At 36.5% G+C, this 15,686-nt stretch overlaps 1 protein-coding gene across 4 annotated transcripts in view; it reads left to right on the top strand.

The window, feature by feature from the left end:
- SLC9B2 (solute carrier family 9 member B2) overlaps window positions 1-10,193 on the top strand; it is a 49,159-nt gene extending 38,966 nt beyond the window's left edge. For 3 of the 4 annotated variants that reach the window (XM_025873530.2, XM_073892054.1, XM_025873531.2), the window contains 3 exons: window positions 4,136-4,244; window positions 6,952-7,088; window positions 9,815-10,193. In XM_025873530.2, the coding sequence (XP_025729315.1) occupies window positions 4,136-4,244; window positions 6,952-7,088; window positions 9,815-10,036 (468 nt within the window). In that variant the 3' untranslated portion in view covers window positions 10,037-10,193. The remainder of the gene's footprint in view (window positions 1-4,135; window positions 4,245-6,951; window positions 7,089-9,814) is intronic. The other variant, XM_025873536.2, reaches the window with a different exon arrangement.
- Window positions 10,194-15,686: the final 5,493 nt, after the last annotated feature.

Raw genomic sequence — 15,686 nt, 5'->3', positions numbered from 1 at the left:
CTTCATCAGTCAATGGACATTTGGGCTCTTTCCATAATTTGGCTATTGTTGATAATGCTGCTATAAACATCAGGGTGCATGTATCCCTTCCATTCAGTATTTTTGTACCCTTTGAGTAAACACCCAGTAGTGCAACTGCTGGGTCATAGGGTAGTTCTATTTTTAGCTTTTTGAGGAACCTCCAGACTGTTCTCCAGAGTGGCTACACCAGCTTGCATTCCGACCAACAGTGTAAGAGTGTTCCGCTTTCCCCTCATCCTTGCCAACACCTGTTATTTCATGTTTTGTTAATTTTAGCCATTCTGACAGGTGTGAGGTGATAATCTCATTGTAGTTTTGATTTGTATTTTCCTGATGATCAGTGACATTGAGCATCTTTTCATGTGTCTCTTAGCCATCTGTATGTCTTCTTTGGAAAAATGTCTGTTCATATCTTCTGCCCATTTTTTAATACATTTTTATTGCCAGTCTGTATGGTTCTGTGCTAGGCACTAAGTGGATATTCTCATTTATTTTCAAACACACACAAAAAAACTTCAAAAGTATTACCATTTCCATTTTATAGAGACTATAAATCAGAAAGGCATGAATAACATGTCCAAGGTCACAAAATTAGAAAGTTGCACTGGGATTTAAGCTCAGGTTTACCTGACTCCAGAGTGTACTACTCTGTAATACAACTGTAGCATTATTGTGCAGGGCACATTTTTGTATTTTGACATCTATTTGAATAACACATACCAAGTGTATTAAAAAACATATTGTTATGCTTTGCAATTTAAAATTAATTCTCTAAATTCATAAATTATAGGATAAAAAAATAAATAATGAAAAGGAGCCATAGCATTTGGGATAGAGCATAAAAGAGTAGTTTTAGCAACAGGGAAGTCAAGGGGGAGGCTAATGCCTATAGCAAGAGCGCATCAGCTATGGGCCCAGAAAGACAAAGCAGAGAAAGGGAAACTTTGATGAGCTCCAGTCACATTACTCTTCTGAAAACTATAATATGGGTTATAGAGAAAAGATTGTTATAAGCCAAAACACAGTGTCTGTTCGTCTGCAGTTGTCATAATTTTACCAGGTTTGCCTGCAGCCCAGCTGATTATATAGATCACTGTAATCCCACAACCCAGTAAAAGAACTGGGAACATTTTTTTTTTCATATTTACCTCAAATACACTCACTTTTTGAAAGCCTCTGTCATGTTTTTTTTTTTCCATCTATTTTCAAATACAGTGCTGCTTCTGATGACCTTTGTAGTTGTGGGATGGTTTTTCTGACATATTTTGAATCTCCTGAATCTTGAAATTCTCTTCTCTCTGAGAAGGGAAGTATCAGCTTAAATAGATATTGAAGTCATGATAAAAACCTCTGTTTCTGCTAATTTTCTTCTTTTGTGTATCCTTGAAAGTGATTTATGTTTTTGAAGATTCTTACTACTAGTGCAAAGTGATGTGTAAAGTAGCCTTAACATTCAGTGTGGACAACAGTCTTCATTCCGCTGGTCTCTTTTACACTTAGCCTATTCAATGACTCCATTTTCTTTATAAGCACATTCATTTTAGTTTTGAAGTTATGAAAAAGCATTAAGAACATACATTTTGACTCATCTCCCATTTTTAAGTTTTACAGTCTATACACCCATGTCTGATACTCAAATAGTCTGAATTGTTAACAATCATAAAACAAATGGTGGCCTTTGTCTACAGTTTAGAAATAAAAACAATTTGATAGGGAAAACTCTTGAGGCCATCTGCTTTCATTGGAGTTCTGAGTATTTTTGAGGCCTTCCCTTAAATAATTAGTCATGGCAACAAAAGGCTAAGTAACCTAAGATTAATAGAGTCAATTTGTGTTCTTCACTAACATGGATACCAACTAAAGTCTGAGCTTTAGTTATGGTATACTCTAAAAACTAAATTAAAAAGTAAAGATATGTGAAAAGGTGGTAACTGGACCCCAGTTTTGGTAGAACTAGCATTGTCACTAAATGATAAAGGATCTTGGATGTTATCTAATATAAACCTCTCATTTTACAGATGAGAAAAAATAAGGTTCTGAGAGATAAGTGGTTTGCGTTTAACAGGTGGCAGAATTTGAGCCTAAGTCATTATCTGATTCCTTAAGATATGAAAACGTAACTCTTTGCATGATATAGGAATAGAACTAAGAAGAATAGAACTAGAAGTAAATCAACCAACTCCCTCACATTTGCATTCTGCCTTTCAACATTTTTAAGCCAAGAAGAAATAGAATCCTCACCCTAATAAACATACCAGAATTAATAAAAAAATAAAATAGAGATACAATATAATCCTCCTTTGTTAAACGGCTGAAAATAGATATGGAAAACCAGATCCTCAAAGATGCATAACTATAAGGGCAAAAGTGCTGTCCAAAAATATAGATTCTTATTAGTTGATTGGAAAAATCTGTTCAGGATAAATTTTTAGAAAGTGTAATGGGTACTGGTAAATTGCCCTCCAAAAAAAGCATATCAATTTGTTCTACCAATTAGTGAGAGTTTCTTACATCCCAGATATTTGACATTATAAAAATGTTTTAGTATTTTTTCTCATATGGTGCCCCCCCAAAATGTGGCATATCATTTTAATTTGTGTTTCACTGATTACTGAATTTTAGCATCTTATATTTTTTGGCCATTTGTGTTTCTTCTGCTGTGAATTACTTGTATGTATGCATTTCCCATTTTTCTATTAGGTTCTATGTCTTTTTCTTATTGCTTGGATATTGCTCCTTATTCTGTCACACACAGTACAGATATTTTCTCCTGGTTTGTCATCTTGTTGTTCTTTGTTTGCTTATGGTTTCTTTTGCCACACAACATTCTAGTTTTGCTATAGTCAATTGTGTCCATCTTTTTTAGGGTTTTTGCAAAATGTGTTATAAAGTTAGTACTTATATCAGTTAGGATCTTACCAGGAAAGAGAAATTACAGAGTAACTGGAATAGGGAAAGTTTGTTATTAACCATACCAGGGGATCAGATAAAAAGGGATTGGCTTCTGAGAGGGAAAAGATCCCTGACGAATATAGGAAATAGCAGCTATAAACAACTAGGGCTGAGATTGAGCCATCCCCTTATACTACCCCACTCCACCCCATCTACTCCCACCCCCAGGCCTCAGAATCCAGATCTTGGTAGGAGCCTTTGTTCACTGAATGGTAGAGAAGACACCCTTGGTGCTCTGTTTGGACAATTTGCTGGAAATACACCCTCTAGGGTACATGGGGAGGTATTTTGCCCAAGGGATTTGGCTATGAAAGTCCCTTGCAGTAAGCTAGGGGCAGCTGCTGACTACTGGGTGCTGTGGGCTGCCATGCACTATAGGAGCCCAGCACTGTAGAAGCCACCTGTGTACTAAAGAAACCCAAGTATGCTATAGGATCCTGCTGGGGGAGCCCTGGAAATCAGGAAGAGCATCTTCCTTGTAATATTTCTTCAGCACCCTCTACTGACAAAATTTTAAATTATGCCAGGTAGCAAAAGAGAAATATTTAAAGGGCTCAGCTTCATTCTCTGCAGAGCAACAGTGAAATGTGGATTTGGAGCCAAGCGGTAATAAATTAATAAGCACAGCCTTTTACTATACCTGAATTATATTTCTGTGCATGATTTGAGACAAACTTAAACTGTTTTATATAAAGATAAAATTGGAAACAACTTAAAGGGCCATCAATAAAGAAATGATTGAATAAACTGATAATTCCATACCACAGATTACTATATAGCAATAATTAGATGTATATATAGATATGTTTACTATTATAAGATTTCTGAATGATATTGCTGAATGAAAATTAACACAAAATTTTACATATATGCACACACATCATATATTCAGAAGTAGAAGTCCTCCTAAGATTATTTTTTTAGACTCTTTATAATTAACATCTATTTGCAAACCAACCCTAAAGCACCTCATATAATGACTGTGTTAGAAATATCTTTATATAATTTTTTGTTCTATTTTAGCTAACCTCATATTTATAGATGCCAGAAAAATAAAGCCTATCTCAGGTCAAATTGACTCAAATTAGTAAAATTTTTAGAACTTGTAACTTCATATAATAAAAATCTGTGAGGGGTATGTGTATGTGTGTGTTTCTTTCAGGCAGAGGTTGAAAAAATTATTGCAGGTGCCTGGTATATCTTCCAGCCCCTTCTCTTTGGACTGATTGGAGCAGAAGTATCTATTGCATCTCTCAGACCAGAAACTGTAGGTAAGAATTTCAAATAGTACATTTGCTAAAATCAACTTTTATATTCAGTGGAATACCTTTAGTAGGTATAGTTATTGTCACAATTATATAAAAAAGTTAATAATAATCCAAGTCTCTTAGAGTAGTTGACCAGAAAATAATATTTGTCAATCTCAGGCATAAATTTTATACCTTTAATATTATTCCTTGTAAAGAAAAGTAACACTGCTACTACTATCCAGAAGATGCAGGTCTTAAAATTTTTTTTCCAAGGGCAAAAGTGTTCAATTAGACTTGTTCTGATCAAGGCCCAGAATTGTACAGATAACTCATCAGTTCTATAATATACACCCATGGAACACAAATGTTTATTCATTCATTCATTTATTCATACATTCAAAAGCCATCGTATTAAAACTTTTGATTTCATAACACTGCACTTAAAAATTTATTTGTGCACCTTTACTCATTACTTCCTCCATTCCACTCATTCTATATTCCTCCATCTTTACTGGGAATCCCATCTCCTGCTACCTCCTTCTGGACCTCACACATAGATTCTTCCCCTATGCTCATGTATCTTCAGATTTCCGTGTCACAGTTTTCTCCTCTTCGGAATTTAAACAAATTCTAATTTCTCCTGTCTTAAAATTAATGTCTTTCCATTCCAATACACGCTACAATGTGGATGAACCTGGAGGACATTGGTCACCAAAAGGCAAATACTGTGTGATTCCACATATGTGAGGTATCCAGGTAGTCAAATCATAGAAACAGAAAGTAGAAGGGTGGTTGCCAGGACCTTGGGGGAGGGGGAAATGAAGTGTTGTTTAATGGGTCAGTTTTGCAAGATGAAAAAATCCTGCAGACTGGTTGCACAAAAATGTGAATGTTCAACTTAATTCTGCTAAGCTGCACACTTAAAAATGGTTAAGACTGTAAATTGTGTTATGCATATTTTACTACAATGTATATATATAAAATCTCCTTTTTCCACTTAACCTGCCCCCCCCCACCTACCACACTTCGTTTTTACTCCTCTTTTCGAACTTTTCCAAAGAGGTAATTATATCTCCCTTTTCCATTTCAACTCTCACTCTCTTCTTCAATACATTTCAGCCCACCTTCTGCCCATCACACAACCGACCCTGCTTTCACCAAGGTTATATTGCTAAATGAACTGGATACTTATCAGTCTTCTTTTTTCCTTGATCATTCAGCAGCACTTATTGCTATTGACCTCTTTAAAACACATTTTACATTGAATTCTGAAACTTCATATTTTTCAGTGCATTCTGAGTCCTCACACTACATGTGGCTTAAATGCTGCTCTTCATCAAAGTTCTTCCAAAGCCTTCTACGCGTCTCACTCTATGTCATTTTTCTGAGCTCAACTACATTCAGTAGCTTTGATTATAAACTACATAATTCCAAAAGTTTTATCTCTAAATCAGTGTATCTGATTGCTGATTGGACATCACCACTTGTAAATCTCACAAAACTTCAAACTCAGTATGTTTAAAACTTCTAAATCCTCTTCTCTCCAAACCTTCAATGCTCCCTCCTGGGAATGGTATCATCTCTTTTGTTTCTTGTACTTCAGGCAACAAGTACTTTGAAAACCTACCAACCTGGGAGCAATATCCTTCAATAAAAAGCCACAACACTTTTCTGTAAAGAAGCCATATTGCAGATTCACAATAAATCCTCCAGCAATGTCTGATGTTTTGCTAGCCTTTTGAACTTGAGAAAGTCATTTATCCTTTCTAAACTTCATTTTCTTCAACTGTAAAATAAGAAAAATTACCCCACAGAATGTAGGGATTAGGTAATGAATGCACTTAAAGCTTAATACAGAACCTGGCGCACAGTAAACACTTAACAAATGTTACTTTTTAGAAAATTGTCCTACTACATAGCAGTCACCTTAGCTGTGCCTTTCTCAGGTGCAGTAGCCTAGTCACAGTCCTTATTGTGCAAATCAGGATGAACTTATCTTTATCAGCAAAGGATTCTAAAGGACAGAATGAAGTAGCTGTACATGTCAACCTGGGTTAATGGGCAGTCAGTGTATACACCAATATGGTGAAATAGGTGTAGACTGCTAGTCTCTATTCTGATTGGTCAGTGCCCAGCCAGCTTTGTTCTGATTGGCTGATTGCTTCTCTACCGGATAATAAATATTTTTACTCTGTAAACAATTCTGTAAAATATTAACTTTTTCCTCTTCTGTGATCTCTTACCAATATACTTATACTGCACTTACTTTATAGTATATTAATTCATTGTTAAAATTTCTGTTTTCCTCTGACTTTGAGATTTATAGAGGCAAAGTCTGTACATTATATATTTTTATATACCCAATACCTAGTCCAAATCCTGTAATGCATAGTTATCATTTAATAAATTCGTCTTGAATAAACACATGGAAGAAAGTTTGGTTCTTGCTATAAAGCATAAGAGAAATAACATTCATATCTCCTTTATAATATATATCAAATATGTTTAAATAATTTCTGGTTTAATCTAGGAAAAATACCTTCTTTTAAACAAATGGTTTGATCCTTGTTATTGATGTTTTGATAAATTATTCCTAACCATTTTTGTCTTCTTAATTTTTTAATATATTTAGATAATTGCAGTTGGTAGTATTTTGAATCAATAACCATGAGATTTCAGTTTCTCCCCCAGTACTTTATTATGTCTAAAAATTAAGTGTTTCTTACAGGCCTTTGTGTTGCCATCCTGGGCATTGCAGTATTGATACGAATTTTGGCTACATTTCTGATGGTGTGTTTTGCTGGTTTTAATATCAAGGAAAAGATATTTATTTCTTTTGCATGGCTTCCAAAGGCCACAGTCCAGGTAATGATGGATAGGATGCTTAGCATTTTAACTCCTATTTCTATATGATACCTTGAAATTTTAAATAAGACAACTTATTCAAATTTGGTGAAAAAATGTAATCGAAGTTTGATTTATGAAAAGGGCTTATACTAATCTATTCTTTAAAAGTTTTATTTTGGGGCACCTGGGTGGCTCAGTTGGTTAAGCGACTGCCTTTGGCTCATGTCATGATCCTGGGATCGAGTCCCACATTGGGCTCCCCATGCTCTGTGGGGAGTCTGCTTCTCCCTCCCTCTGCCTGCCACTCCCCCTGCTTGTGCCCTCTCTCTCTCTGTCAAATAAATAAATAAACTCTCTTAAAAAAAAGTTTTATTTTGGGTATATTGATTTCCTAAATATGATGGCTCATTCAAATTTATCTAGATCACCAGCTTTATTTAAATCAACTAAAAATCCAGTAATGCCTACACTAACTAGAAAGCAGTAGTCACAAGAAGAAAGAGTTTGAATTTTTATCAGTCAGAGCCCTCTAAATCACCCAGAAAGATAATTGTTAACCCTTTTCATTTCAATATCTTCCAAGAAGAGAGTGAAACAGAAATAGCATGACCCATCTTAGTATTTGGAAATACTTCAATGTCAACATGATTGATGATCAGTTATGCTTGACCACCGTCTTTATACATAAAGGAGAAAAATTTATTGAAAAACAACTGAGAAAATGCTTTATTGATTTCCTAGATTATTGGTTGGTAGTAAATTTTTCAAACTAGCTGAACATTCTGTCAAATGTATCAATCACATGACACAAAAATTATGCACTGTAATGAATAAGGCATGAACAGATAGGTGCTTGAAAGTATTAACCATGTATTTGGTAGAATTTAATTACTAATTAAATTGGAAGGGTATAGATTATTATTTGTTGCAAATGTAATATATTTCTGATTATGTTCTTTATTTTCAAACTAATTATAGCAAACAAGATTGGACTGTCTCCTCTCTGATTATTTTGCAATTGTTTAAACATGGAAATTTCTGTTTCATGAAGTAAAAATCAGATGTTCTTTTTTTTTTCTTTTTAGATTTATTTATTTGAGAGAGAGAGTGCTGGGGCAGAGGGAGAGAATCTTACTCAGGGCTCAATCTCACGACCCTGAGATCATGACCTAAGCCAAAATCAAGAGGCGAATTCTTAACCAACTAAGTCACCCAGACGTCCCAAAAATCAGATGTTGTAAATTTAAGAAGCTTTGGGGGATATGTATGCTCTATAACTATATGCCAGATTTTGTGTGGCTGTGGGCTTCAGCATTATTCCAGAGAAGTTTTATTTCCATCAGACTTTCAAAGAAGTCTGAGACATAATGGATAAAAATACTGTGAGGTTAGTAGTACAGTAAGTGGAATAGTTTCTCCCTAGGAGTGTCTACAGCATCCTTACTACCTCTGGTAACTTTAGTGGGTAAATACCAAAATAATCACTCTAGTGACTTTGGTATGAAGGATGTGTTCCTAAACATTAAAATATGAAAAATGGCACTCTGCTGCTACCAAAGCCAATTTAAAATAAGGAAACGTTATCAAGAACATGTTGAATAATGTATGTTCATCTAGTTGTAAAGACGGCTGAAAAACTCTCCATTTGTATAGTAATGTGACCAGCTGAAACTCAAGAATTCTATAATAGAAGAGTATATTCAGATATTTGTGGGCAATTAGTAGTCTCTGCCATGTGTCTCATGCACACTGATATTTTCTCTTCTGTTTCACTGTCCTAGAGGCTAACGTTGTTGTGCTCTATGGACTAAGAGAATAACCAGATTGTTTAATATGTTATTTTCCTATGTGCATTAATGTTGCATTTTGCCTGTAAAAGAAAATAAAAATTTTCATGAAACTTCCCAAAAGATAAATCTTAAATAAAACATTTTACCAACTCCTGAGACAAAAATTAACCAAATACCTAATAAGATTAACTTCAAGTTTTGAAGGTGCTTCGCATTTTCAAGTTTCATGATCTTTAACAGTTAGGTTCTAAAAGCAGTACATATTCTTATGTGGTTTCTTTTTTCATTTAAAACTTCACCACCTTCCAGTATCACTGCATTTTTTTCATCTTGTTTTTTCTTACTTTGAAATTACTAAAGATAAAAGAATGAGATGACCAGTAACTTTCATCTTTACTCAGGGCAAATTTAGTATATGGGATCATGTTCTAGTTAATTAATAATCATGTGTTGACTTTGCCTTGTCTTTTGAAATATATTTGCCTGATATTTTTGTAACCTTACCTTAAACAAATAGGTACATATGAATCATTATTCCTTCCCCAAGCAAGGGCAGGGAGAGTTTTCAGACAACCAAAATTCACTGCAGTATACTTTGAGAGAAGGCTAATAGAACTTTATTTAAAAAAAAAAAAAAAACTTTTTATTTATTTATTTGACAGAGAGAGACACAGCGAGAGAGGGAACACAAGCAGGGGGAGTGGGAGAGGGAGAAGGGGAAGCAGGCTTCCCACCAAGCAAGGAGCTCACTGCGGGGCTCAATCCCAGGACCCTGGGATCACAACCTGAGCCCAAAGGCAGACGCTTAATGACTGAGCCACCCAGGCACCTTCTAAGAGAACTTTCTTAGCTGAGCAAAAAAGACAAGCAATTTGTTTTTGCAAATGACCAAATAATTCACCTTTTCTCTATGCAATTATCTTATGTTTCCAATGTTACCTTAAACTTTTATAGGCTGCCATAGGATCTGTGGCTTTGGACACAGCAAGATCACATGGAGAGAAACAGTTAGAAGAATACGGGATGGATGTGTTGACAGTGGCGTTTTTGTCCATCCTCATCACAGCTCCAATTGGAAGTCTCCTCATTGGTTTGCTGGGTCCCAGGCTTCTCCAGAAAGCTGAACATCAAAATAAAGATGAAGAAGTTCAGGAAGAGACCTCTATACAAGTTTAGAGGTGAAAAGAGACAATGCTGAATATAATGATTAGAAAGCTTTTACCAACTAGCAGAGGCTATGTTATCTAGATCCATATTGAGATATGTGATGTTCAAACTTTAAATGTAATAGAACCAAAAGTGTGGCTATGTCTTGAAAGAGCATTTTCAACCATTATCCTTTTCATGTGGGTGTGTAATATTCTACATCTCCAACCTGATTTCTCGACCTTTTTTTTTTTCAAATACTTTGTCATTATGTATCTTAAATTTTTCGGTAAAATGTACTACCACAATTTAAAATTAACATGGAAAAGATCAAATTCAGCATCCTGTTCTACTAGCCAACAGTTTGTTCTAACATACTGCTACGGTCATAGTTTCATGATTCATGGTCACCTGACCACTCATGCTTTGAAATGTTTTGGGCTCCTCTTTTCTTTTTTATTTTTAAATATCATAATGCAATTCCTCATCAGTTTCTATCTGCACTTTCTGTGCCAATCTGCCTCTTCTCCATTTCTACCTCTCTTGCTACCTTTCTGTGAATTATTGTAACTGATTGGTCCCACCAAAATTCTCAAGTATGCTAAGTATCTTCATTGGTTCTTCCTCTTGGACCTATCTAGATTATCAAAAGACCTCCACCTCTCTCCTAGGTGGCAAAACAGAGTCTCCCATTTTAGCAGCCCATCTGAGTTTGCCTTCCTCTAAGGAGGGCCCTGATTCAGCCCTTTCTTATTTGTTTCTTGTGACCCACGTCTTCAGGCTCTTCCTCTTCTCTAGGTGAGAGATAGCTAATTTTCAAATCAATGCCAATCTCATGAACATAATATTAATTAGAGTAAGGTAAGCTGCTATAATGAAGAAACAAAAAAATAAAGTATTTGAAAGAAAATGGAAATTTATTTCCCTCTCATGAAACTGGCTTACTAGTTGATGCTGATAGGATTACTCAGCTCATGGGTCTGCTCAGAGACCCATGTCCTTCTCTCTTGAGGCACTGACATGTCTTAAGCTCTAGCTTAAAACATAGGTTAAAGATGAATCTCTCCCATGTCTCCTTTCTAGACTGCAGAAAGAAGTGGAGGGGTGGAATCTGAGGCAAGCAATTTATTTTTGAGGAAGTGATGTGGAATTTGGCCACATCTGTCCTCTTACCTTCTACTGGTGATGACCACACCCAGCTCTGAGAAGGTGTGAAAATATTGCCTCCCACTAAGCATTCATTGATGAGATACCTAGGAGGAAGGAAAGATCAGATTTGGGAGACAGGGGTACCATTGTATTGAGTGTTACCATCACTTAGTAACAGGCTTTCTAAAGATAATAACTTAAACTGAAACAGTGATTTCTGTGGCAAGAATTTCAGACATTGTAGCATGCCTGCAGAGAAGATAGTGGGAGAAAGGCTTACCTGCATGTGTCACATTTTATCCCACTTATTCAACAGACTATCTCTGCTTTTGTGTATCACCTTTAAGTTCTTCTTGATTCTAGGTCAACTCCTGCCTAGTTGCTAGAATAATCATGTTTGAATATAGTTCACAGCTTTTCTCATGGTGTATGTATACCTGAAGCATTTATTACTTACTTGTCATATCCCATCTAAATTCTTTAACCCAGAATCCAAAGTTCAGTCTAATCTTGAAGTAGATATTAAATATGTGTTAAATGAATAATTATAAATATTCTGATCCTACCAAGCTGATCTGCATAAAGCCTATCCATCCCTCTCTTGTCCTTAAACTACTATTCCAGACCCTTTCTCCATGACTTTCACCTCTGTTCAAAACCAGCTTAATTTTTATAAGGCTAATGTAATATGATGCCATAATAGCTTCATTTTTACATCAGCCTGAATTTGGTTATTCTATGGTCCTGTGTTTTCTTCTAGTTTATGCTCTTTATTTGGATTAATTTACACCAAAATTCAGATGGATATTTCAAATTGAACTTAATTGGTTAGGTGCACCTTGGTGGTAGCAACATAAACCCAATGCTCATCTATCTGGTCCTCTCCTTTGACAGGCTCTGAAACCAGATTCATTCAACAAATACTTAGTGGAAGCTTTTGATGACCTAGGCACATCATCAAAACTGTTATTGTTCCTGTCCTTAAGGCTCTGACAGTCTGATAGAGGAGATTTCAAAACAGTATAAGTGCTATGATGCAGGAAATATGGGAGTCTAGGGGGCTCATAACAGGAGCACCTACCTAATCCAGGGTTGATGCAGCTGGCACAGCTTCCAGAGAAAGTAGGGTCTTGGCTAGGATGTGTGTGTGTTGGGGGGGGGGGCGGTGAGTAGAACTGAGACAGCAAAAGGCATGTGACCCAGAAGGGTGCTGCAGTTAATGCCAGGTCCCGCATTCTCCAGTAGTTTTTGTCAAAGTAACAGGCATTGAATGCTTGTTAACTTGTACAAAATACAGTTAGCATAAGTAAATGAGAATGTTGTTATAAATAGTCCAGGCCCCAAAGAAGAATGAGAAGTGAAAATTCACAGTGTAGAAATGGTGGAAGAGGGGCGCCTGGGTGGCTCAGTTGGTTAAGCGACTGCCTTCAGCTCAGGTCATGATCCTGGAGTCCCAGGATCGAGTCCCACATCAGGCTCCCTGCTCAGTGGGGAGTCTGCTTCTCCCTCTGACCCTCTTCCCTCTCGTGCTCTCTATCTCTCATTCTCTCTCTCTCTCAAATAAATAAGTAAAATCTTAAAAAAAAAAAAAAAAGAAAAGAAATGGTGTAAGAGGCCATCAGCCACTGCCAATAGCCAGTTCCATTTTGGAGAGCATGCAGCGAGTTCTGTCCTCCCTCTCCTCAGTGGGCAGCCACCAACTAAATCTCTGTAACTGTCCAGTAGGGGCCTGGGCAGGGCTCACCATTGAAGTCTCAGGTTTATCACCACATTGTGAGTCACAACTGTCCACTTGGTTGGTGAACTCAGAGTTAACTTGATACAGGGTGTTGACTCGGGCCAACCAAACCTACCCCACCCCAACCACAGACAGAAACAATGACTCTACCCCCTGAGTCCTCGTAAAAGGGATGTATGTACCCCATACATACTTCTGCAAGAGCCCTTATAACCCTCTTTTCAGTTTATTTACATGCTTGTCTCCTATGAAACCAGCTCCTTAGGGGTGAGAGCCTTGTCTTGGTCGTCTTTGGATCCTCAGTAGTTTGCACAGGGCATGAAACACAGTAGGCATTTAATAAACATTTATCAATTGAATCACTGAGGGGATCCTCTTCCAGTATAGAAAACCACTTGCCACATAACACTTCAGATCTTAGTCTCCTAGCTCTGTCTTAGTCTGTTTGGGCTGCTATAAAAAGTACCATAGACTGAATGACTTAAACAACAGACATTTATTTTCTCATAGTTCTGAAGGATGGAAGTCCAACATGAGGGTGCTAGCATAATCAGGTTCTGGTGAGGGCTCTCTTCCTAGGTTGCTTATGGCCTCCTTCTTGCTGTGCCTCACATGGTAGGGAAAGAGATGAGAATGGGTGGGGGAGGGGGAATATGTAAGCTCTCTGGCATCTTTTCTTACAAGCACACTAATCCCATCATGAGGGCCCCACCCTCATGACCTCATCTAATCCTAATTACCTCCAAAGGCCCCATCTCCACATAACATCATACTGAGGATTAGGGCTTCAACATATGAATTTGGGGGAAAACAGTCCATTGCAAGGGTGTCATACTTCAAGGACACTGCTACAAAAATCACTGTAAGTACTTGTTCTACCATGTCCTTTTTTCCCTAGGGTCAGTGCCATCCATCTCTCCTCTGGGAGGTTTGTTTTTGTTTTTGTTTTTTGTTTTTTAAGCAGCTGATTAGGTTTCAGTTCTAAATTATTTTCACATTCCAATATTTTTCTCTCTGGCATTAATTCCAGATAATCTTGATTGGACTTGGGTGTCCTTAAAGTTTCCTCAGCCACACATTTGCAAATGATCTCATCCTTTACACTCTTTTAAAAATAGTATTATTTTTTCCTGATTGCAAAATAAGACATTTTCACTGCAGAAAATTTAGAACACAGAAAAGTACAAGGAACAAAACTGAAACTCAATGTAAACATCCATTTTATTTTGATTCTTTTACATTTTACTCTTGCAGTTCTAGAGGATGTCTTATTTTCAGAAAGATACATCATCCACTGAATTAGTTAGGTGAAAGGCAACATAAATACTTTATATTTAACTTCTGCGAGGATATACAGATTGAAGAACTTCTGCTGTGTATAATGAATACTGAGCCTTCCAAATAATCCTTCATTCACCTGGTAATATTCAAATATTCATTTTGCAATCAATAAAACAGACAAATCCTTACATTCACACACTCAAAATGCACTTATAATATGCTACTATGTGCCAGGCATTATGCTAAGTACCGAGGAATATAGCAATGACCAAGATGTTCAAGGGCTCCGCTTAATGGAACTTGAGTTCTAGTGGGAAACTGACACTGTGGAGAATACAAATATGAACGAGACATGATACTTGCCTTCAGGAATCTTATAAGGAAATAAGATATGTACAAATAGCTGTAATTCAAATGAATAATTCAAAAGTGTTCTAAGGAAAACTTAAAGGAGGCAAAACTTGAAATGGACCTTCAATGTGAATTGATGTATTAATATTAGAGAGTAAGGTGAAAAAGAAAACAACTAGGTCAAGGGTGGGCATATTAGAAAAGTTTGAAATAGTGAAGCCTGGAACATAGTAAATAATTGGCACTTAAGGTTAATAAGAGAATTAGTGACAGGTAGGAATGGAAAAGAAAATTGGCAGTTAAATTTTAACCAAGTTTGACCACATTTCTATTTTTATTACTTGACCACCTTTCAATTCATTGCTTCCCAATGTAAAGAACCATTTATATAGAAGATATTTTTAAGCTATTTTCATCATGTCAAATTTAGTGAAAAAATCCTCATTCCTCAAAAGTGTTTTGCTTTCAATGACCTGGTTGCAAATATAATCAACTTAACTACTTTTAAGTTACTCGAGTTTTTAAAAGAAAAGGTATCGATGTTTTTTAGATGTTTTTTAAACCATATTAAGTTTTCATCATGTTATCTTTAAATAAATGAAGGACATTATTTTTGAAATGTTTCAGAACATTGTATTTCTATATGAATAATTTATGTAGTTCTTTTTAACCGGTGGGAACTGCTTTGTGCCATTTTAGGAGCAAGTAACACAGGTTTTATTTTTTTTAATAATTTATTTTTATTAACATATAATGTATTATTTGTTTCAGGCGTACAGGTCTGTGATTCATCAGTCTTACACAATTCACAGCGCTCACCATAGCACATACCCTCCCCAGTGTCCATCACCCAGCCACCCCATCCCTCCCACCCCCCACCACTCCAGCAGTAACAGGTTTTGGTTGACAAACCCAAATTAAATCTCACTTGAGCCCTCTGTTCTGATGAGAATTCCAAAACCCCACTTGTTGATGTGCTCTCTATCCTCCATAGATGGACCCTAAAGCACTAACCTCTGCAGCAGTTCCTTGCATCTGGAGCACAGAGCAGTGCCCTAGAGGCCATCAGACTCCTCTCAAAAGCCCTCCTTCCCAGCTCTACCATCTGTACCGCCACCACCAGTACCCTGCTCTTCCCTTCCCTGCCAGGAGAACAAAGCA

This window comes from Callorhinus ursinus, unplaced genomic scaffold (genome assembly GCF_003265705.2).
Source record: "Callorhinus ursinus isolate GAN/ISIS: 27379988/994484 unplaced genomic scaffold, GSC_fseal_2.0 scaffold4, whole genome shotgun sequence".
Classification (NCBI taxonomy): Eukaryota; Metazoa; Chordata; class Mammalia; order Carnivora; family Otariidae; genus Callorhinus; species Callorhinus ursinus.
This window is presented reverse-complemented; position numbering and strand designations above follow the sequence as displayed.